At 47.8% G+C, this 24,585-nt stretch overlaps 1 protein-coding gene across 4 annotated transcripts; it reads right to left on the bottom strand.

Moving 5' to 3' along the window:
• Window positions 1–4,666: 4,666 nt before the first annotated feature.
• CALML4 (calmodulin like 4) lies at window positions 4,667–24,484 on the bottom strand. 4 transcript variants are annotated; one of them, XM_055278000.2, is made up of 5 exons: window positions 22,850–24,484; window positions 22,728–22,758; window positions 16,856–16,996; window positions 14,761–14,949; window positions 4,667–4,981 (listed from the first exon to the last, which is right to left on the bottom strand). In XM_055278000.2, exons 1-5 carry the CDS (start codon window positions 22,979–22,981, stop codon window positions 4,884–4,886), a joined length of 591 nt encoding a protein of 196 aa, XP_055133975.1. In that variant the 5' UTR covers window positions 22,982–24,484; the 3' UTR covers window positions 4,667–4,883. The 4 variants fall into 4 exon arrangements, with proteins under 4 accessions (XP_055133975.1, XP_055133972.1, XP_055133973.1 ...); XM_055277997.2 differs by lacking the exon at window positions 16,856–16,996; XM_055277998.2 differs by lacking the exon at window positions 22,728–22,758 and having other exon boundaries at window positions 22,850–22,926.
• Between the last annotated feature and the right edge of the window lie 101 nt (window positions 24,485–24,585).

The raw sequence follows: 24,585 nt of genomic DNA, 5'->3' as shown, positions 1-24,585 counted from the left end.
TAAGTATGACATAGGAAAGTCATTTTTTTTAGAATTCATGGATCAGTCTGATCTACTCTTATTCATAATGGAACATGTAAATATACTGAAAACTGTTTTTCAGGAGAGAAATATGAGTTGGAGGGAAGGAAGAGTGGTTCTACTTATGTTCCAAAATCCTCATCAGAGAAGGTATGATGTTCTCAGGTGTGGAAAATATTTTTTAGTTGATTGAGAATGCAGGTTTAACAGAAAAGATAAAGAAGGGGCATAATGATTTTCCGGTTTTCCAGACTGGATTTTCTTACAACTGTTAATGTTCTCAGAGTTGATGAAGGACCACCTTTGTGTATACACTTGTAGTTTTAAACCTTGCATTGGTAACAAAATGATCAACTTTAATCCAGGTGGAATTCAAGGTGGCTGTACTTCAGTTGTATGATAAAATTAATGGTTCTCATGACTGTGTGGCATCTAAAATTAATGTTTTTATAGCATCTCTCTGCCACTAAATTGTTGACTTGAATTTTGGGAAAAAAAAAGTTGGTGTTGATATGTATATGTGTGTATGTATATATGTATTTATAAACAAGTGTGTTTGAGTAACAAGTGAGTTTCATAGTCTTCCCCTACGCATGTGTATTCCACACACAAATGGCTGAGTTGTAGTCATAAAACAATTTGCAATAAAAAAAAAACAGATTGTCAGTTAACCAGGAAACAAACAGTTATGTTTTTTAATGAATCTGGCATTACAGTGAGCAAATGTCATATTAATTTAGGCTAATTTCTAATAGTACCATAATTTGTGTCTAAATTTCTATTGGGGTAGAAATTACTAAAATTGTGGGGAGTTTTTTCTGATTTTTACATTGCTTTAGGAAACATTTTTACTAATTCAGCTGTCTTCGGTAAAATGAATAGTTTTCTTCCTGTTTTATGTGTCATTGTTAGTGGTCTCAAAATTCTGATCAGTAACTTCGTGTATGATGCTGAATTACAAACTGTTTGAATGATCCAGTTGAAAACATATCCCTCTACTTTCTTCAGTCCAGTTGTAGAGAAGGTTAATTTCCCTCAGTGTCCCACATTATACCAACCTAAGAGAAGAACAGGTAATAGGGAGAAATAAACATATGGTGGTTTCAGTGGTTTTGGTCATGTGTCCACAGGAGAAACTAACCATTCAGTTGTCTTAATTTTAGTTCATTCCACCCTGTGAGGAGTTTGTTTCCATCAGTTGTTGACTTTCAAAATGTTGCATTAATAGTTGTCACTCTGTTGGTCTCATGGTCAATATCAATCACACTTTCATGATCTCTACTAATTATTAGTAGAGTCTTGTACTATGTCTTTAACTCCTAAGTTTAAGGAAAAGCACATAGTCACTTCATCTCTTTTTTTCTTAGCCTACCCTCACTACCCAACCCATCCCAACATTGACATGCTATCTATCTATCTGTGGACAAATAGTTCTCAGAATCTAGTCAAGTTGCCATCATCCCCCTTGCCTTGGCCGTTCATAGTAGGTATGCATATGTTTGTTTCTGTACAGTACTGTGTGTGTGTGTGTATATATACATCTGTATGCACACATCTTTGATAAAATAGCTATTTGACTAGCAGGGTTAAAGTGGCTTTTAATTACTTCGTGAGCGTTACTGGATACATCATCTTAAAAAAGAAATCTGAACCAGAACCATGCCACGCTTGGTTGACTATTTTGAGCATTAAAATTGCTTTACTAATTGTTTAGACATTATCACAATTCTGTATCTTTACTGACTTAGGAAAGATTCACATAAGCTCTGAAAAATCTGATTGCTTGGCAGATTTTCCTTTGAGTCAAGTGTCTGAAATGGGATGGAAATATATCCTAACTCTAAATTAATGTGGAAAGAGCATTTTTTAAAACAATTTCAATTTTAAATACATAAAACTTTCAAGATCTTCAGGACTTTTTAAAGCACATTTGAAATTATTTTAGTAAGAATTTTGTTTTATCAATATATGTTGAATTCTGTTTTTTAATTAAACACAAAGCTTAGATTTCAGAAAGAGAGAGGGAAAATAGCTGGTGGTCCCAGAGTGTGCTGCTGTTGTTTAACAAAGGGGAAAATGTATATAAACAGATAAAGTTACCATAAATTCCATGAACTTAAATCTGTGATTCATTGCCTTAAAACTTTCTCTCTTAGAATTTCCATACCGCATGCCAAACCAGTAAAATGGCTTTTAAAAATGTATAGTAGACAATGTCAGTTTGTATAAAAGTACCAAGTGAAAATATTTATTACATGCATTGGAAAAAAATTGTTTACCTATTGAATGTTACCTGTTTATGTAGAGCTCTTTAGATGTAATAAAAGAAAAGCCTTCAGTTAATTTGTCTGCTGTAAAATAACACTGCTGGATGTTCACAGGGACAATCCCTATGAGACAAGTGATAATGGTTTGTGCTTCCAAAGCACCTTTCATCCAGAGATTTCAAAGCATGACAAGTAACTAATTTTCTTGCAGCATGCTTTGAGGTAAGTAATGAATATCTAGCCGTCATTTCCCTTTCTTGTTGAAATATGGCTAGCTCTTTAATAAATCACAGCATCTGTTTAGTATAAGTCTGTTTAGTATCTGCAGTTTGAATGCTAAGAGCACCGTGGCCTTCTTGTAAACAACACTAGGTGCTAGAGAAACCAGCTGGAATTTCAGGAATGAGCTTGAAACCAGGACAGGAGTAAGGTAACAGCCCTTCCTCGGGTAGAAGTTTGAATCAAACACTTACTTAACAGGATCTTAGACTCTGGACACTGAATCCCTTGAGGAGCAGGGAGTCCGTGAAGACAGCTGTGTGTTTTTGGCAAGTTATACTTCAGATTCCTGTTAGGCACATGAGATTCATAAAACTTGCTTTAAAACCATATTGGGACTATTCAGTGATAAATATAGAAAAGCTTTGACAGAAAGTACCCTCATTTATTATAGCCAGAACTCACTCTTCCTGTCCCATCTAAATCATTGGTATCTATCTCCCATCTAATCTTTGGTATTCCAGGTTGGCTGTGGAGGATTTACTTCCTAATGTCCATGACTGGAGCTCAAAAGAGGTGTGGGCCTAGGACCTTTGAGCTTTGCCTGAAAGTGACAGCAGTTCTCTCGGCGGGGCCAGCATCTAACCGGCCCTCTGGTGGACTTACCATGAAGGTAATGAAGTTTAAGCACCAGGACCCCTCACTTGTTCTGGTCCTAGGAGCAGCCCCAGAAATTCTGCATTTCTGTTTTTGTATTCTTAAGGCAGCCAAATCTTGTAAACCTCAGACCCCAAAAAACATCTGCTCCTACACTGTGCGGACCTGGGCTTCCCAGCCAGATGGTCACAACTTCACCTAGTTGGCATTTGGACCATTTATTTACCCTTACCACCACAAAACTCTTCTCTGGCTCCTAGGAATTCCTACTTACTCTCCTTGCAGTTAGGCTTGGGGAAGTGAGAATCTCCTTCCTCAGGGCCTTGTTTGGGTCTGAAGCCACACAGCATCATTGAGACAGTTGCACTAACACTACAACTCTTGTTCCCTGCAGTTTTCCCTGTGCGCAGTGCCTAGTGAAAGCTTTGTGTCTTGTACATCCTCCCAAAAGACACATCCCATTTGATTTGGTTTTCTTCTGCTTTAGCCACTGTGGCACCACTAGACAAAGCCACAGCCCAGAGAACCCACTTTTGATACATACATGGATGCAAATCTTTGTACTTGGAGCCCTGCACCCCTACCTGTGTTGGTGTGGTACTCCAGCCCTTTTAGGACTGTGGTGGCACTACAAATGATCCAGATTTGACAAGTGTATGGCACCTCTGAATCTCTGGCAGCACCAACCTGGCACCTTCCGGCTGTGTAACTCACTCAAAGCCACTCCAGCTGGATGGACTCCCAGAAAGCCTAGTGCTCCTACTACTGTTCTCCAGGACTATTATACCCTGGCCATTGCCAGTTACATCTCCTTATTTCTCTCTGTAAGTCCTGGGGAAGTGGCTTAAGGCTATGACCAGTGTGGGCCACTTGAGCAGACCATCCCGGAACCTCTCTGCCTGATAACAGAGCCCAGGGAACAGCTCAGAATTCTCACAGCATTGGAAGCCCCCTTCTTGAGCTCTGCAAGGCCAGTGAATTTAGCAGCTCACATCTGGTTTCCTTTGGTGTGGGGTGTAAAGTAGATCACTCTTCCCGCTCTCAGCTGATGTTGCCTTATTGTAGCATGTGTTTTCACTCTACACTCGGTGTTGATGAATGAATAGCCTGAGCTATGCCACTATATCTGTTGAGATGGAAATGAGAATTTGTAAATGGGCCTCTGGCACTGCAACCATTGTCATAAGTGTTACAGCTTTTTGTTCATTGCTGCTTCTCAGCTCGCACTGGCTTCATCTTGGAAATATGGAAGATGGTTCTATCCCCCAAATACAGAGTAAGTCTTGGTAGATTGCCCTTAAGTCATCAGCTCAATCCTTCCTCAACAGGCTCCATGAGGTAAGAAGTGGGAATCCAGCTTGTGTGAGGGCCCTGAGGCTTTGAGGGGTGAAATGATGCCCAAAGTCACAGTGGGAAGCAGCAGAGCCAGGACTGGAACCCAGGCCGGACTCCAAACCACAGGCTCCTTCCATGCTTGAAAGGGCCGGACTCATGATAGTTAGTTAATAAAATCAATACAAATCTTTTATTAGAGATCTGCTCATACCATGGCTGAAATCATCTATTATTGTTGCTAGTTAGCCTCTCTTCTATAGCTGGGTAATGTTGTCTTGCCACTGTGTTTGCCATCTCCCCCAAGTGAAAAGAACACTTTTTTCTTTTTAAAAATTAATCGCTCCAAGTTTTCAGGCCCAGGGGAGGCTCTCGCATTCTCCTCCTTCAGTAGTCCCGTCCAGGAAGGGTGATCTTGTGGATAAATTCATCATACTTCACTTTGCCATTGGGTTCGATATCTGCTTCTCTGAAAAGATCATCCACTGCAATAAATCACATTAATTTTTCAGTTTGGCTTTAGTGTTCCATTATAAAACAGTGAGTTCTTTGGGGACTGGAGCTCCCCTAAGGTCTTCCCTGAGCGTGCAGTTGACTATTCCTATAGACCAAGAAGTAAACCAGTGAACAGAACGGGACAACCCACCCCTGCACTCCTGAGACCACTGATTCCATTTTGAGCTAATTGGACTTTCTGCAGGGGCAGGGAGTAGGGAGGTGTACTGGTAAGGATTCGGTCACTGATGCCACCGTGTGTTTTTTTTTTTTTTTTTTTTTTTTGAAAGAGTTTCGCTCTTGTTGCCCAAGCTGGAGTGCAATGGCACAATCTCAGCTCACTGCAACCTCCACCTCCCAGGTTCAAGCGATTCTCCTGCCTCAGGCTCCCGAGTAGCTGGGATTACAGGCATGTGCCACCATACCTGGCTAATTTTTGTATTTTTAGTAGAGACAGGGTTTCACCATGTTGGCCAGGCTGGTCTTGAACTCCTGACCTCAGGTAATCCACCCGCCTCAGCCTCCCAGAGTGCTGGGATTACAGGCATGAGCCACTGTGCCTGGCCCACCCTGTGCTTTTATTTTTATTTTTTCATGAAAATATGACCCCTGGGCCGGGCGCGGTGGCTCACGCTTGTAATCCCAGCACTTTGGGAGGCTGAGGCAGGTGGATCACGAGGTCAGGAGATCGAGACCACAGTAAAACCCCGTCTCTACTAAAAATACAAAAAATTAGCCGGGCATGGTGGCAGGCACCTGTAGTCCCAGCTACTCGGAGAGGCTGAGGCAGGAGAATGACATGAACCCGGGAGGTGGAGCTTGCAGTGAGCCGAGATCGTGCCACTGCACTCCAGCCTGGATGACAGAGCAAGACTCCGTCTCAAAAAAAAAAAAAAAAAAAAAAAAATGACCCCTGTGCCTGTATTTCTAGAATCCTTTGGCCTGGAGTTTTTACCTTCCACAGCTCAGCCTGCAGACAAAGCGAACATCCTCCACAGCCCCAGGCTTCGGCCTGCTCCTCACTTGCCTGCCTTCTCCCCTAGCCCGGTGCTCCTCACCACCTCTGCCCCCACCCCAAAAGAGGACTTAGTGATAAGCACTGTCTGCTACCATCACCTCTTAAAAAAAAAAAAAAAGTATGGGGGATGGGTTTTTATGAGAGAAAAATAAATCCAACTGTGTTGAGAGCTCACAGCATACAAAACTGCCATTGTTCTCCATCGCTCCAAAAAAAAAAAAAAAAAATCACTTCATTTGCTTTTTTCTTCTGGTTCTGGATTCTTGGGATAAAATAATAGCTTGTCCCAGGTGTTGGCAAGAGCCGTTTCAGCTTGTATTCTCCACAATGGCCTCTTGGGGCCAACCTACCATGGCTCTTTAGCCCGTCCTCATCTCACTGCCCTGTGTTAACTTCCCAGGCCTGGACACCTTCCACACACACACACACCTCTGGTCAGTTAGTTAGAAAATATCCTGTGATTGATGGCCAAATAGGAACAGCTCCGGTCTACAGCTCCCAGCCTGAGTGACACAGAAGACGGGTGATTTCTGCATTTCTGCTTGAGGTACCAGGTTTATCTCACTAGGGAGTGCCAAACAGTGGGTGCAGGACAGTTGGTGCAGTGCACTGTGCGCGAGCTGAAGCAGGGCGAGGCATTGCCCCACTCGGGAAGCACAAGGAGTCAGGGAGTTCCCTTTCCTGGTCAAAGAAAGGGGTAACAGATGGCACCTGGAAAATCGGGTCAGTCCCACCCTAATACTGTGCTTTTCCAATGGGCCTGGAAAACGGCACACCAGGAGATTGTGTCCCACACCTGGCTCGGAGGGTCCTATGCCCACGGAGTCTCGCTGATTGCTAGCACAGCAGTCTGAGATCAAACTGCAAGGCGGCAGCGAGGCTGGGGGAGGGGCGCCCGCCATTGCCCAGGCTTGCTTAGGTAAACAAAGCAGCCAGGAAGCTCGAACTGGGTGGAGCCCACCACAGCTCAAGGAGGCCTGCCTGCCTCTGTAGGCTCCACCTCTGGGGGCAAGGCACAGACAAACAAAAATTCAGCAGGAACCTCTGCAGACTTAAATGTCCCTGTCTGACTGACAACTTTGAAGAGTAGTGGTTCTCCCAGCACACAGCTGGAGATCTGAGAACAGACAGACTGCCTCCTAAAGTGGGTCCCTGACCCCTGAGCAGCCTAACTGGGAGGCACCCCCCAGTAGGGACAGACTGACACCTCACTCAGCCGGGTACTCCTCTGAGACAAAACTTCCAGAGGAACTATCAGACAGCTGAATTTGTGGTCTCACAAAAACCCGCTGTTCTGCAGCCACCGCTGCTGACACCCAGCCAAACAGGGTCTGGAGTGGACCTCTAGCAAACTCCAACAGACCTGCAGCTGAGGGTCCTGTCTGGTAGAAGGAAAACTAACAAACAGAAAGGACATCCACACCAAAAACCCGTCTGTACATCACCATCATCAAAAACCAAAAGTAGATGATAAAACCACAAAGATGAGGAAAAAACAGAGCAGAAAAACTGGAAACTCTAAAAAGCAGAGCACCTCTCCTCCTCCAAAGGAATGCAGTTCCTCACCAGCAACGGAACAAAGCTGGACGGAGAATGACTTTGACAAGTTGAGAGAAGAAGGCTTCAGACGATCAAACTACTCCGAGCTACGGGAGGAAATTCAAAACAATAGCAAAGAAGTTAAAAACTTTGAAAAAAAATTAGACGAATGGATAACTAGAATAACCAATGGAGAGAAGGGCTTAAAGGAGCTGATGGAGCTGAAAGCCAAGTATCGAGAACTAAGTGAAGAATACAGAAGCCTCAGGAGCCGATGCGATCAACTGGAAGAAAGGGTACCAGTGATGGAAGATGAATGAAATGAAGAGAGAAGGGAAGTTTAGAGAAAAAAGAATAAAAAGAAACAAAGCCTCCAAGAAATTTGGGACTATGTGAAAAGACCAAATCTACGTCTGACTGGTGTACCTGAAAATGACGGGGAGAATGGAACCAAGTTGGAAAACACTCTGCAAGATATTATCCAAGAGAACTTCCCCAATCTAGCAAGGCAGGCCAACATTCAAATTAAGGAAATACAGAGAACGCAACAAAGTTACTCCTTGAGAAGAGCAACTCCAAGACACATAATTGTCAGATTCACCAAAGTTGAAATGAAGGAAAAAATGTTAAGGGCAGCCAGAGAGAAAGGTTGGGTTACCCACAAAGGGAAGCCCATCAGACTAACAGCTGATCTCTCGGCAGAAACTCTACAAGCCAGAAGAGAGTGGGGGCCAATATTCAACATTCTTAAAGAAAAGAATTTTCAACCCAGAATTTCATATCCAGCCAAACTAAGCTTCATAAGTGAAGGAGAAATAAAATACTTTACAGACAAGCAAATGCTGAGTGATTTTGTCACCACCAGGCCTGCCCTAAAAGAGCTCCTGAAGGAAGCACTAAACATGGAAAGGAACAACCGGTACCAGCCACTGCAAAAACATGCCAAATTGTAAAGACCGTCAAGGCTAGGAAGAAACTGCATCAACTAACGAGCAAAATAACCAGCTAACATCATAATGACAGGATCAAATTCACACATAACAATATTAACCTTAAATGTAAATGGGCTAAATGCTCCAATTAAAAGACACAGACTGGCAAACTGGATAAGGAGTCAGGACCCATCAGTGTGCTGTATTCAGGAAACCCATCTCATGTGCAGAGACACACATAGACTCTAAAGGGATGGAGGAAGATCTGTCAAGCAAATGGAAAACAAAAAAAGGCAGGGGTTGCAATCCTAGTCTCTGATAAAATAGACTTTAAACCAACAAAGATCAAAAGAGACAAAGAAGGCCATTACATAATGGTAAAGGGATCAATTCAACAAGAAGAGCTAACTATCCTAAATATATATGCACCCAACACAGGAGCACCCAGATTCATAAAGCAAGTCCTGAGTGACCTACAAAGGGACTTAAACTCCCACACAATAATAATGGGAGATTTTAACATCCCACTGTCAACATTAGACAGATCAACGAGACAGAAAGTTAACAAGGATATCCAGGAATTGAACTCAGCTCTGCACAAAGTGGACCTAATAGACATCTACAGAACTCCACCCTAAATCAACAGAATATACATTTTTTTTCAGCACCACACCACACCTATTCCAAAATTGACCACATAGTTGGAAGTAAAGCTCTCCTCAGCAAATGTAAAAGAACAGAAATTATAACAAACTGTCTCTCAGACCACAGTGCAATCAAACTAGAACTCAGGATTAAGAAACTCACTCAAAACCGCTCAGCTACATGGAAACTGAACAACCTGCTCCTGAATGACTATTGGGTACATAATGAAATGAAGGCAGAAATAAAGATGTTCTTTGAAACCAACGAGAACAAAGACACAACATACCAGAATCTCTGGGACACGTTCAAAGCAGTGTGTAGAGGGAAATTTATAGCACTAAATGCCCACAAGAGAAAGCAGGAAAGATCCAAAATTGACACCCTAACATCACAATTAAAAGAACTAGAAAAGCAAGAGCAAACACATTCAAAAGCTAGGAGAAGGCTAGAAATAACTAAAATCAGAGCAGAACTGAAGGAAATAGAGATACAAAAAACCCTTCAAAAAATTAATGAATCCAGGAGCTGGTTTTTTGAAAAGATCAACAAAATTGATAGACCTCTAGCAAGACTAATAAAGAAGAAAAGAGAGAAGAATCAAATAGATGCAATAAAAAATGAAAAAGGGGATATCACCACCGATCCCACAGAAATACAAACTACCATCAGAGAATACTACAAACACCTCTATGCAAATAAACTAGAAAATCTAGAAGAAATGGATAAATTCCTCGACAAATACACCCTCCCAAGACTAAATCAGGAAGAAGTTGAATCTCTGAATAGACCAATAACAGGCTCTGAAATTGTGGCAATAATCAATAGCTTACCAACCAAAAAGAGTCCAGGACCTGATGGATTCACAGCCGAATTTTACCAGAGGTACAAGGAGGAACTGGTACCATTCCTTCTGAAACTATTCCAATCGATTGAAAAAGAGGGAATCCTTCCTAACACATTTTATGAGGCCAGCATCGTCCTGATACCAAAGCCTGGCAGAGACATAACCAAAAAAGAGAATTTCAGACCAATATCCTTGATGAACATTGATGCAAAAATTCTCAATAAAATACTGGCAAACTGAATCCAGCAGCACATCAAAAAGCTTATCCACCATGATCAAGTGAGCTTCATCCCTGGGATGCAAGGCTGGTTCAACATACACAAATCAATAAATGTAATCCAGCATATAAACAGAACCAAAGACAAAAACCACATGATTATCTCAATAGATGCAGAAAAGGCCTTTGACAAAATTCAACAACCCTTCATGCTAAAAACTCTCAATAAATTAGATATTGATGGGACGTATCTCAAAATAATAAGAGCTATCTATGACAAACCCACAGCCAATATCATACTGAATGGGCAAAAACTGGAAGCATTCCCTTTGAAAACTGGCACAAGACAGGGATGCTCTCTCTCACCACTCCTATTCAACATAGTGCTGGAAGTTCTGGCCAGGGCAATCAGGCAGGAGAAGGAAATAAAGGGTATTCAATTAGGAAAAGAGGAAGTCAAATTGTCCGTTTGCAGATGACATGATTGTATATCTAGAAAACCCCATTGTCTCAGCCCAAAATCTCCTTAAGCTGATTAGCAACTTCAGCAAAGTCTCAGGATACAAAATCAATGTACAAAAATCACAAGCATTCTTGTACACCAATCACAGACAAACAGAGCCAAATCATGAGTGAACTCCCATTCACAATTGCTTCAAAGAGAATAAAATACCTAGGAATCCAACTTACAAGGGATGTGAAGGACCTCTTCAAGGAGAATTACAAACCACTGCTCAATGAAATAAAAGAGGATACAAACAAATGGAAGAACATTCCATGCTCATGGGTTGGAAGAATCAATATTGTGAAAATGGCCATACTGCCCAAGGTAATTTATAGATTCAATGCCATCCCCATCAAGCTACCAATGACTTTCTTCACAGAATTGGAAAAAACTACTTTAAAGTTCATATGGAACCAAAAAAGTGCCCACATTGCCAAGTCAATCCTAAGCCAAAAGAACAAAGCTGGAGGCATCACGCTACCTGACTTCAAACTATACTACAAGGCTACAGTAACCAAAACAGCATGCATGGTACTGGTACCACAACAGACATAGATCAATGGAACAGAACAGAGCCCTCAGAAATAATGCCACATATCTACAACTATCTGATCTTTGACAAACCTGACAAAAACAAGAAATGGGGAAAGGATTCCCTATTTAATAAATGGTGCTGGGAAAACTGGCTAGCCATATGTAGAAAGCTGAAACTGGATCCCTTCCTTACACCTTATACAAAAATTAATTCAAGATAGATTAAAGACTTACATGTTAAACCTAAAACCATAAAAACCCTAGAAGAAAACCTAGGCAATACCATTCAGGACATAGGCATGGGCAAGGACTTCATGTCTAAAACACCAAAAGCAATGGCAACAAAAGCCAAAATTGACAAATGGGATCTAATTAAACTAAAGAGCTTCTGCACAGCAAAAGCATCTACCATCAGAGTGAACAGGCAACCTACAGAATGGGGGAAAGTTTTTGCAACCTACTTATCTGACAAAGGGCTAATATCCAGAATCTACAATGAACTCAAACAAATTTACAAGAAAAAAACAACCCCATCAAAAAGTGGGCAAAGGACATGAACAGACACTTCTCAAAAGAAGACATTTATGCAGCCAAAAAACACATGAAAAAATGCTCATCATCACTGGCCATCAGAGAAATGCAAATCAAAACCACAGTGAGATACCATCTCACACCAGTTAAAATGGCCATTATTAAAAAGTCAGGAAACAACAGGTGCTGGAGAGGATGTGGAGAAATAGGAACACTTTTACACTGTTGGTGGGACTGTAAACTAGTTCAACCATTGTGGAAGTCAGTGTGGCAATTCCTCAGGGATCTCGAACTAGAAATACCATTTGACCCAGCCATCCCATTACTGGGTATATATCCAAAGGGCTATAAATCATATGCTATAAAGACACACGCACACGTATGTTTATTGCGGCACTATTCACAATAGCAAAGACTTGGAACCAACCCAAATGTTCAACAACCATAGACTGGATTAAGAAAATGTGGCACATATACACCATGGAATACTATGCAGCCATAAAAAATGATGAGTTCATGTCCTTTGTAGGGACATGAATGAAACTGGAAAACATCATTCTCAGTAAACTATCGCAAGGACAAAAAACCAAACACTGCATGTTCTCACTCATAGGTGGGAATTGAACAATGAGAACTCATGGACACAGGAAGGGGAACATCACATTCCGGGGACTGTTGTGGGGTGGGGGGAGGGGGGAGGGACAGCATTAGGAGATATACCTAATGCTAAATGACGAGTTAATGGGTGCAGCAAAACAACATGGCACATGGATACATATGTAACAAACCTGCACATTGTGCACATGTACCCTAAAACAAAGTATAATAAAACAAAAAATTTAAAAAAAAAGAAAATATCCTGTGATTCTCTGCTTAACTATCCTTCTCGAAAGTATAATCACCGTGCCTTGGCCTAAGCTGATAGCAGTTCTGAGTATTGGGACAATGTTGAGGATACTAATTCAATCTCATTTTGTGGAGAAGCTTCCACAATCAGCCAGCTGGCTAAAACGATCCTGGGGGACAGGCCAACATCAGCTCCAGGGCAGTCACTGCAGCCTCTTCCCATCTGGGCGAGGGACAGCACTTAGCCAGGTGCCAAGTCTGAGGACACCTGAGTAGAATAGCCTTTCACTCCATCTCACTTCAAAAACCCATAAAAAGCCAAAGTCCTAAAGTCAGCCTGTCCCAGGCCTCAGGAGAAGGCTTCACCCGCAGCCGTTCCAAGGATGCTTTTTAATCAAACTGAAAATTGTCTTTCGATCACCCAGAGAAAGGATTCCTGCTGCTGGTATCATTCTTTCCATCTCCCGTGGCAAGTGGGAGGGAAATCCGTGTCCCTGCTTGTCTGGAACACACCAGTTTCTGTGAAACAGTCCTCTGCTGGTTATGAGAGATGTATGTGAGTCTGGGGCCATGGCATTGCTTAGGACACAGATCATTAACCACAAAAAGAAGGGCCTGCTCCCTCTGCTGAGTCCACCTGCTGCCTAGAGGGCCGGGCAGTGTCCTGGGGGGAGTCTGGGAGGGAAGGATGACCCATGTCTTCCCTATCCATGTGAAAACAGCCACGAGAGGTGAACCTGGAAAAGCTGGGTATGGAGACCCAGCATGCTGTTGGGCGATTATTTATTTATGGAGATAAAGTCTCATTCTGTCACCCAGGCTGGAGTGTAGTGGCACAAGCTCGGCTCACTGCAACCTCTGCCTCCCGGATTCAAGTGATTCTCCTGCCTCAGCCTCCCGAGTAGCTGGGGCTACAGGCGCCCACCACCACACCCAGCTAATTTTTGCATGTCAGGCAATTTTTAAACTCTCTGCACTGTGCCTTAATGGCAGCAGCTAAAATCTGAGCAGAGTGATTTGTAGAGTGGTAGCTCAGACGGACCTGAGGGGTCACCTACTGTACCCTCATTTCCAGCAAGGAAAGTGAGGTGGGAGAAATGAGACTCGCCTGAGGTCTCCGAACACCCAGGATTCAAACCACAACCTCAACCCTCCTCCAGTGGTTTATTGTGATTTAACCAGAGATGGAAAGTCTGTCGTTTTGAAGCCTCTTTCCAGCACCCACTTGTGACCAAGCCCAGATCTCCTGTCCCAACCACAGGCAAGCAGGGCAGCCTAACTAGAAACCCCAGGCTCTGGGGTCAAGGTCCCTGGCCTCGGGCAGAGGCAGAACTGGCTGGCTGCTGCGGATGTGGCAGGGCTAGGCAGGAGGGTCCGCAGGCTGGAAGAACAAAGGCTGCAAATGGCCCGGCGTGGGGATCTCCTTGAAAGTGTACAAAGGGCTTTCCTAGAAGACCCCAGGCCTCGTCCTGCTCTGAGGCAGGAAGGCCTGCTAGGCTGCAGGAAGGTGCAAGGCAAAGACCCCTTCTCATGGGGCTCTGGAACCAGGAACCCTGCCTGTCTCTGCAGTTCTCCAACTGTCGTGGCAAAGTTCCCTGTGGAACCCCCTTCTGGAAGAGCTTAGAGCAGCCTAAGTTGGAAAGGGAGCAAAGCAGCACCTCAATTCGGGAACTCGACCTCAGCAGCAACTGCAGAGACTGCTGTGATGGGAGGAGGGGCAGGGACGTCTAGACCTGCCTTCACTCCTGCGCCGCTGCTTGGGAGCCACTCACTCCCCCTGCTTCTTTATCAGTAGAAGCAGGCGCTTGTGCTCCCAGGGGTGTCATATGCACTAGATGAAGCCCCACAGTGAGAGCTTAAACACAGGGGGAGACTAGACTGCAAGCTCCAGCTGCCCTGCCCTGTGGGGTCTAAGCTGAGTTTCCCCTAGGCTGTCCCTTCACCCTGGCAGACTTCTCCCTGCACCCCTCCAGGCCTTCTGGTTCTTCCCCAGGCTCCAGTCTAGCACCCACCTAGTGTGGCATCTGCTCACAGTCTCCTGCGCATGCATCAACAGAGGTGGTCTGTACCACCCTGGTGGCATCACCCAGGCTTTGGTGCCCTCCTCCCAACTCCATAACCCCCTCCGACTGTTGGGAGACAGGCCCCAGGCTGTTACCTTCCTTGTGCGTGAGCTTCTCCCCCAGACTCATGAGTTTTGACCGCAGGTCAGATGCCATGATGTAACCTTTCTTCTCCTTGTCCGCCATCAACATGGCTAGAAGAATTTCTTTCTTTGGGTCTTCTTGTTTTATTTGCATGTGCATAATGGTCAGAAAAGTGGAGAAATCCAGCTCTCCATTTCCATCTAGGAAACCCACAAACACAGCAGAGTGAGCAGAGGGAAAAAGATTCTCGGGAAGCCAGCTGGCCTCCTGCTGGACCTGCACAGCCGGTTCAAGGGCCACTGACCAGGGAACGCCAGGATGGGGCAGTGGTCACAGTGAAGAGGATGCATCCCCTCCCACCGAGTTCCCACGACGGGCCCCTCACTGGACTGGACATTCTTCATTTCAGCAACGTCCTCAGTGACGACGCTTATCATCACCCCAAAGCTCAAGAAAGTGAGGTCCCATCCACAGATGGAGGACCGGGCTCCTCTGCTCCCTTCTAGCGCTTCCCTCCTGCCCTGAACTGGAGGGAAACAGGTCCATGTGTCCATTCCACCTTTGACAACCACCACAGCACATCTACCAGGATGGATCAGCGCCCCCACTTGGGGCCTCAAGCCTCAGTCCCAGGCTGGGCTGCTCACCTGCCTTCCCCTCACTGCAGTCTCCATCCCAGCCCCTCCTCCACGGGCCCTGGCCAGGATGTAACTGCAGGAAATCAAAACTTCCCCTGACTACAACTTCCTGCTTGGAGGGGACAGAAATAAAGGAAACCATTACCCCTTTGGAGCTGGATATGGGGGATCTCAGGTATCAGACCACTGAGAAACCCACCGCCAGGCTGCAGGCCTTCAGAGGCCCACCTGGGCCCAGCGTGGCCTGCCCCAGGGCAGGCTCCCAGCGCAACTGCAGGCATCCTCTAGTGGGGCCTCCGGTAACCCTAGCAGATGGTAGTGAACCCCCTGAGATGAGGAAGCTGGGGGCCTGAGACTGAGCAGCAGCCTGCGGGCTCCAGGTCAAGTGCTGTTCCCAGGGGACCCCCTTACCCTGGGCCAGCCCCTCCTTCCTGAGTGTCCAGCCTCCAATGCAAACAGCAACCCCAGCCTCTGCTGAAACTACTCCTTTTTTTCTTAGAAAAAACACAACAAAACATAAAACTTGTTTCTGATTATGAAAAGCTGTATATGTTCTCATTGTTGAAAGTACAGTAAACAACAATAAAAGGAATAAAAATCACCCATAATTCCATCACCAGAGAGAACCACTTGGTAACATCTTGGATGGGTTTTCTTTCAGCATTTTTTTTCTAGCAATAGTTTTTAGGTCAGTCTTTGATATCAGAAGAATTGGGTTCTAATCCTGATGCCATCACTGGCTCAAGAACTTAATGGCTGTAAACCTTGATCTTTGCTTGTAAAATGGAGTTAGGAGAAAGCCAGGCGCAGTGGCTCATGCCTGTAACCCCAGCACTTTGGGAGGCTGAGGCAGGCGGATCACCTGAGGTCAGGAGTTCCAGACCAGCCTGGCCAACATGGCAAAACTCCATCTCTACTAAAAATACAAAAATTAGCCAGGCGTGGGGGCAGCCACCTGTAATCCCAGCTACTTGGGAGGCTGAGGCAGGAGAATCACTTGAATCTGGGAGGCAGAGGTTGCAGTGAGCCGAGATCTCACCACTGCACTTCAGCCTGGGCAGCAGAGCGAGACTCTGTCTCAAAAAAAAAAAATAAATAAATTGAGGTTAGGAAAATGCCTACTTCATAGGGTTTTTGGAGCTAAGCACATGACAAATACCCAACAAAGGGAAATGTTTCTATCAAACAACATGGGATCGCTGTCAGCGCGGTTTTTCCCTGGGTTTGTTGTAAGTCTGCTGGAATGCCTAGATCCCGAGGTCTGTGAGATGGGGTATCACTGGTTGCTATGAGGATTCCAGGAAGCCCAGGTGAGGCACGGCACTCCTGGTCTGGGGCTGCCACAGCTGGGTCCCCAGGAGGCCTCCCTGCCACCTGCCCCTCAAACTGCTGAGCTTTTCACACCTCTACTGTCTGCACCCACCTGCCGGGCCCCTCCCCACTCCCCGTTGTTCCCACCACCACTCACCTATCCCGTGGGTCTGCAGGTGCCGCTGCACCTCCCCTGGCGTCGGGCTGGCCCCCAGGCACCTCATGGCCACCATGAGGTCGGTGGCTTTTATCTTCCCCCTCTGCTGCTTGTCATACAGGGAGAAGCATTCCTTGTGCTCTGCACACAGCCCAGAGGGAGGGTCAGCAGCGTCTAGTCACTCTCCGCCCATGCCGCCCTCCCCACCCTCAGTCTCTTCTCCCTCTTTTCTCTTCCCCTTCCTTTTGCCTACTCCCTCCATCCCTCTCCCCCCTCCCAAGGGTGCTAGATATAGCAAATGAAAATATAGGACTGCCAAGTGAAACTGAATTCAGATAAACACTGAATATACTTTTATTGTTCGCCCCAAATTTTGCATAGGACGTATACTTCTATTGGAAAAGTATTTGTTGTTTGTCTGAAATTCTAATTTAACTGGCTGTTAATTTCTCTGGCTCCTGTATTTTCTCTGGCTCCCCTTCCCTTTCTCCCTACTCCCTCCCTTCCTTCTCCCTCCACCTCTCCCCCAACCCACAGGGGAGAGGCAGGAACCCACAGCAAGGCATCCAGACCCCCAGGGCACCTCTGCAAATACAACTTTTCTGGACAATGGGAATAATAAGGCCTCAGGATTACTGTGAGAGCCAGAAATCCCAGGAGGCCTGGCAGAGTGGCCCTCATATGGTGATATTATTATCATCATCAGAGCTGGGGCATTTCTGAGCCTATTGCCCCTGCCCTGGCCTCCAGGCTGCTGAACCCTCAAGCTGTCCTTGGACTCGGGCCCTGGTCCTGTTCTTAGAGACTTCAAAGGGTCCTGTTGGGAAATTCTCCCAGGGTCTGAAGCCCTTTCTCCTTTGGTACTTGGTGGAGGTGGAAGGCAGCCGGAGCTAAGGCTCCCTTAAGCCCACAGTCTCTGGGCCTGACACAGCTGTCACACAGACTCCCGGCCTTACACAGCCATCCCACGGGCTCCCAGCCCTGGGAGGCCCAGGAAGGCCAGCTGGGAGTTCGAGAAAAGTCCCTGGACCGCACTGACTGAGCATCTGATTTAGGGGTAGGTGGGGCTGCCACCAGGACAGGAAATTCTCGTCCAGCCCAGACGAGGCACCCGGGCCTGTGGGTAGAGCCGTGGAAACCCAGTGGCCTGGCGCTGGCCCTCCCAGGCTGGGGCTGAGGGCTCTGTTCTCTCTCCTGCTTGTCATACCACCCAGGTAGGTCCTTAGACGCCTGGACAACAGCCCCTTGGCTGATGACAGCAACAATGACAGTTCAGGTTGCTGAGCACTCCACCCCCAGGCCCTCGCTTCATCCTCACAACCCTGTGATGCACTCCCTCATACTCCCATGTGTGGACAGGACATTGAGAGCCTGGCTGTGGGTAGCTCTGCCCACCAGGCCACACTGCCTTCAGTTCCAAGGCAGAAACCACTGAGTACAGCAGGGTGAGGGAGAGGATGCAGAAGGAGTCCCCAGATCCCCAGCCCAGACCAGGGGTCCCTTCATATTCCCTAATGAAGGCACTCAGGCCCCCCGGTAGGATTTCAGGGGGGTCACTAAAGACAGGCAGATCTCCATGTACCCTTTAGAGACAAATTCGCAGCCTTTGTGGAGAGACTGAGAGGAAACCCCCAGCCCCGCACACCTGCCCTTTCAGAACATTCCAGAGCCTGAGCTTCCGAAGGGGCAAACCAAAGACAGGACCAGGTGGCAGGGGCCGAAGAGGCCCAGGGGAAGCAGGGCCAGAGCCTGGCCTAAGACCCCAGCTTTAGTTCCCATAAAACCCAATTGCCTGCAAGAGAGCCCAGCGCCAGAGGGGACAATGCCATCACCTCACGTCAGGGGGACAGAGAGAGGGCTGCCCCAATCACAGAGCTTAACCTTAGCACTACAGGGGGTGCCCCTGGGGACCTCTCATAGCCACCTCACCTTGTAATTCTGTCTGGGTTTGCCCTTGGGTGAGGGTGGGCCCAAGGCCCACTGCTGTCCCTGTCTGACCTGTGCTGGAAGGTGCTCATCGCACCCATGGGGTCCAGAATCAGCCTGGATCTGCAGATGGGGGCACTTCACCACTCCCTGACAAGCCCTGTCAGTCACTGGGGGCCTGTGGTCCTTGCCATCAGCAGGGCCAGGACTCAAATAGAGGCCCACCTCCTAACAAACCTTCACATCAGATACGTGCTGTATCCCTGCCTCAGACGCCTTTAAAGCCCTGGAAGGCCAGATCTGAACTTGGAATTCCTGCGCCGGAACAAGACAACAGGGTGCTGGAGACCCAGCTGGGCTTCCCGCTGGCCCCTTCCTCCACCCTCTCTCCACTCTCCCTCCTCACCTCCCGGCTCTCCTTCCTGCTTTTTCTCCTGCCAGGTCAGCCCTCTAACATACTAGCACATATATTTCACCACGTTCCCCTCCCTCGATGGTGACCCCCCGTGAGGAAGGGATTTTCGTCTTTGTGTTCACCGTTGTATGTAGCTCTAGTGCCTGGAACGGGGCTGGCACAAAGAAGGGACACAAACATTTGTTGAATGAAAGGATTAATTGGGTTAAATGAATTGGATTAAAAATCCCCTTTAAGTCTTCTCTTTGAAAATGCAAATCCCCCGGGACAAGAAAGAGACCTGTGCAAGGCCTAGGATAACACCAGCTGTGCTGGATGTTTAACTACCAGCTCTGATCATATATGTACTTGTGTCCCCTGCACTGTACAAACATAAAGGATGTGTAGCACACAATTTATAAATAATACGGTAATGTACACTATTCTTCTATCTAGGGCTGGGCGCAGTGGCTCACGCCTGTAATCCCAGCACTTTGGGAGGGCGAGACAGGAGTATCGCTTGGGCCCAGGAGTTCGAGACCAGCCCGGACAATACAGTAAGACCTCATGTCTACAAAATATTTACAAATATTTTGTGTGTGGTGGTGCATGCCTGTAGTCCCAGCTACTCAGGAGACAGAGGTGGGAGAATCCCTTGAGTCTGGGTGGTGAAGGTTGAAATGAGCGGAGATCATGCCATTGCACAGAGCAAGACTCTGTCTCAAATAAATAAATAAATTCCATCTAGCCACTTGATTACCACAAATGAGTTTTGCCAACTTTTTTTTTTTTTTTTTGAGACAGAGTTTTGCTCTTGTTGCCCAGGCTAGAGTGCAATGGCACAATTTCGGCTCACTGCAGCCTCTACCTCCCAGGTTCAAGTGATTCTCCTGCCTCAGCCTCCCAAGGAGCTGGGATTACAGGCATATGCCACCATGACCGGCTTTTTTTTTTTTTTGAGATAGAGTCTCGCTCTTGTCGCCCGGGCTAGAGTGTAGTGGCTCGATCTCGGCTCACTGCAACCTCCGCCTCCTGGGTTCAAGTGATTCTCCTGCCTCAGCCTCCTGAGTAGCTGGGATTACAGGTGCCTGCCACCATGCCAGGCTAATTTTTGTACTTTTAGTGGAGATAGGGTTTCACCATGTTGGCCAGGCTGGTCTCGAACTCCTGACCTCAGGTATCTGCCTCCCTCGGTCTCTCAAAGTGCTGGGATTACAGGCATGAGCTACTGCACCTGGCCAGTTTTGTATTTTTAGTAGAGATGGGGTTTCACCATGTTGGCCAGGCTGGTTTCAAACCCCTGACATCAGGTAATCCACCCACCTCGGCCTCCCAAAGTGCTGGGATTACAGACGTGAGCCACCGCACTTGGCCCAAGTTTTGCCAACTCTTATATCCATTGCCAAGCTATAGGTTTTTTTTTTTTTTTTTTTTTTCAGACAGAGTCTCACTCTGTGCCCAGGCTGGAGTGCAGTGGCGCAATCTCGGCTCACTGCAAGCTCCGCCTCCCGGGTTCACGCCATTCTCCTGTCTCAGCCTCTCCGAGTAGCTGGGACTACAGGCGCCCGCCACCACGCCCGGCTAATTTTTTTGTATTTTTAGTAGAGACGGGGTTTCACTGTGGTCTCGATCTCCTGACCTCGTGATCTGCCCGTCTCGGCCTCCCAAAGTGCTGGGATTACAAGCGTGAGCCACCGCGCCCGGCCACGCCAACCTATAGTTTCGATTCAACCATGATTGGACAAATGAAGCTGCGCGCCAATGAGTGCAATTCTTTTTCCAATGAATGTATGGTCATTAAACCTAACGTGATCTACTGTTAAACTATTTCTCACCCTTGTACCAAATACATTCATTAAATTGAAACTTCTTTCAAATCTCCATCTCCACTGATCACAATAGGGTTGTCGTTTTAACTTTTTGTATAGATAGATGTAGGGATTGAAACACTGTTTGATCCTACATTATTTAATAATGGCTGGCTTTAACATCCTGCTTGCAAAATTCCTAAAACTATGGCTCTTGCTAGCTGTAGTGAGCCAGCCCCAGCCCACATGTGGATGACACCTGGCTGTGCCTGGGCCAGCGTCCAGCATGTAACTGACATTATTCCCCTCTGTCTGTAGCTCGCAGCAGCCTGGTAAGGTGGCATATCCCTACTTCACAGGTGAGAAAACCGAGGCTCAAGGGTGATTAGGCTTCAGGTCTGCTGCCTCCAAAGCCCCTGTTCTTCCCACTTCACTAGGCCACCCCGTCCAGTCTTTCACACACTCATTAAACACTGGTGGCCACTTTCTTGGTGTCAGATACTGGGATACAAAGAGAATTTACCTTCTTCCCTTCTGGGAGCTTTGGCTATCCCAGGAGGGAGAGTCAGTGAGCCTCAAAACCAGGAATGGGTGGGAGGATGCTGAGGCTGAAGGCTGGACTCCAGCCCTCAGTCCACCATTCAGTATCACCTTTAGACCTGGACAAGAGGGCGCTGCCCCGGGCCCTGTGTTTTAAAAGTCTCTGCTCCTGCCCTGACCCTCCTCTTGGGATAAAGAGTTCCAGGGGTCTACGTGGAGGTGCCCACTTGGAGCTCCCAATTCTTGCCCCTCTAGAGCAAGCTCGGAATACCTAGAACTCTGGAGCTCCCGCCCGGGTCACCCTAACCCCACTCGGCTGGGCTCTCAGGACCCTACCCTGGATCACAAGGGCCCAAGGTGCCTGTAATTTTATCTCCAGTGGTCAGCGAAGGACTCACTGAGAAGGCGATGTTTCAGCAGAGACCTGGAGAAATGGGATGCCTCGGGGGACTCTCAGGCCCATTGACATCCACTGCTGGGACAGGTTCAGGGTCACAACCTCAAGGAGCAGCTGGCTGTGCCTCCTGGGCCTCTCCTGTCAGGTGCAGGAGGGCTGCAGCCATGAGGCTCCCCTGGCTCAGGTCTGGGCCCCCGAGTTCTTTGTAACCCAACTCTTTGCTCTTGGCCTTCTGGAAATAGAACCCTGCACGGTGTGAAACTGAAGCCTGGTCGAGGGCTGGCAGAGTAGGCGACCCAGGGAATAAAGTGCTCACACCCAAACCAGGCTTGATGCCAGGGCAAAGGGGGCTCAGTGGACCCTCCATTTTACAGATAGGGAGACTGAGGCCCAGAGAGTAGACGCATCCTGCCCGAGAGTGCAGACCTGGCCTCTGTTCTGTCTCAATTACAAAGCCCCTCCTCTTTCCCTGCTGTCAGCCACACCTTTAATGGTCTCTCTCTCCATCCCCAGTCCCGTCAGTCCCGAAATCCAACTGGGCAGGTTCTGGAGGGAAACCTAGTGAGCTCTGTCTTAGCGTCCTAGCTTGTAAGTCACACTGAGAAGTATAAAGCCACATGCCTATTTTGGAGGCTTACCCCCAACCCCCACCCCACCAACGGCAGCCTCCCTGCAGCTCTTGGCCCTGGGTGGGCCCAGCTCTCCCCCAGCCACCTTCCTTCCCACCAAGAACACATGAGCAGAGCAAATTGCCTAATGAGACCCATATTTTGCTGAGTTGCTAATTAAAGAACAAACCCAACCTACCATTAATTTGGTCTTGGGAAAGAAACTTGGCCTGCAGCAGAGAAAGGAAAACAGTCAGGGGAGGGCTCCACCTGAGGCTCACACCCCCAGCCCTGGCCAGGCCGACACAGACCCTCACTCACCATCCTGGGGCCTTGGCTGCTACCCGTGGGCTTGCTGCTCCCAGAACTGCGTTCAGTTCCCTTTTCTCCAGCCTCAAGTCTAAAGTCTGCCAAGCTGGGTGGAGGCCCGGGTAATAAATGCTCGGCTGCCATGGAGACCGGGCCCGACGCCACCAGGGTCAGATTCCAGCTTCCTGAGCACAGCTCATGACCCGCCACCTGGGCAGGTTGGATTTTTGAGGAAATGGGGCTGCAGAAGGCTCTCCCTGGGCTCGGAGTCTCTGCCTCCAGAAGCCGAAGCAAAGGGACAAATGCCAGTGTTTCTTCCTGGGAGCCCTGGAGTCCAGGAAGGGGTCTTCTCTCTCTCTCCTGGGACTCGGCGGGGACGCTATCAAGCCCCTACTAGAGTTGGGCACTTTACACCCTGTGTCGTATTGAAGGCTCCTCACACACCATCTTGTAGGAAGAAGGGAACCCTTCCAAGACGGCCCAACTCAGAGATGGGCACTGGGGCCCACAGGCTTGGGGCTCAGTATTGCAGGGACACAAGCTTCGGTGCTCTCAGGCTGGGATTCAGTCCTCCCCGTCTGCTGACTTGCTGAGTGACTGGCGAGTCATTCTACCCCAGTCTGCGCCTCAGTTTCCTCACCAGCTGAATTACAGGGCAGCTGGCAAAACCAAGTGGCCAGGGCACAGCCGGTTCCCAGCCTGTGTCAGTTCAGTTCCCACCTTGTGAGGATTTTAAGGGTGGTGGAGGGGCCTGGGCCGGGTTTCCAGCCCCACTGCAGGCTCCTCGGGGGCTTGGAGTGAGGCCTCTTAGTGCCGGTTACCCTGGCCAGGAAGGCTCCCCTTTTCTTCCTTCCCTTCCTCTCTCCACCCTCAGCCCCACCCCTTCCGCAGAAGCTGCTGACGCTCCCACGTCTTCAGGAGTTCGTGCTGTTCCCCTCTCCCACATAGGAGGAAATGGGGGCAGGGTGCGAGGCTTCCCCGGCTTCTTCCCCTTGAGATCCCATTTCCCTGTTTGGGGCGTGAGGCTTTTGTCCACAGCTGAGTCTATGAGGCTCTACAAGTAGGCGTGGCCGCACAGGTGTGCCCTACACAAGGGCCCCCAGCCCAGGTGCGAGTGGTTGCTGGCCAGGGGCTGCACTGCCCATAGGAAGGGGAGCATCGTGCCACTTTGCACACAGGCACATGGACAGGAGGGGCTGCCTGTGCCCCACTCTCCCCTCCCCGCTCCTTTCCTGACCGCCTCTGTGTGGAAAGTGTGCTTTTCCCCCAAATCACATCCCCAGAGTCACCTCTTTACACCTGTTTCTAGACCCAGAGAATTTTAGCTGGGGACTCTGACTCCTCCTTGTCAGAGTTTGAGGCTCCCCCTCCCGATCCCCAGGGCAAGAAGAGGGAAGGCTGCCTCTGCAGAGGATGGAGAGAAGGACGTCAAGGAAAGTCACTTGGGACTCTGGAAGCCTGAAGGTGGCCAGGCCAGCACGCTCCCTCTGAATCCCCCTGCCTGTGGGAAGGGGCTCCAGGAGAGATGAGGTGCCTCCTTGGAGTTAGGCCAGTGTGTGCTGGGGTGCCCCGGCCAACTCCCTCCTTATGCATGTAGGTGTCTCCAGGCGGTGACCCACAGATGGAAAACACCAGCATGGGGCAATGGCTGCGTGAGAGTTCATGATACAGCAACTCACCATGCTGTAGGACACACCGTGTGTGCTACACCTCAGCACGAAAGGGAGAAAAGACAAAACACACCTCCA

This window comes from Symphalangus syndactylus, chromosome 5 (assembly GCF_028878055.3).
Source record: "Symphalangus syndactylus isolate Jambi chromosome 5, NHGRI_mSymSyn1-v2.1_pri, whole genome shotgun sequence".
Lineage (NCBI taxonomy): Eukaryota > Metazoa > Chordata > Mammalia > Primates > Hylobatidae > Symphalangus > Symphalangus syndactylus.
This window is presented reverse-complemented; position numbering and strand designations above follow the sequence as displayed.

Coding starts and splice junctions, on each gene's coding strand:
- CALML4 (XM_055278000.2), bottom strand. CDS start 22,981: ATGGCAGCCGAGCATTTATTACCCGGGCCTCCACCCAGCTTGGCAGAC. Junction 16,997..22,727: donor TTCCCAAGACCAAATTAATG/GTAGGTTGGGTT, acceptor GGCTGTGTGCAG/AGCACAAGGAATGCTTCTCC. Junction 4,982..14,760: donor GAAGCTCACGCACAAGGAAG/GTAACAGCCTGG, acceptor GATTTATTGCAG/TGGATGATCTTTTCAGAGAA.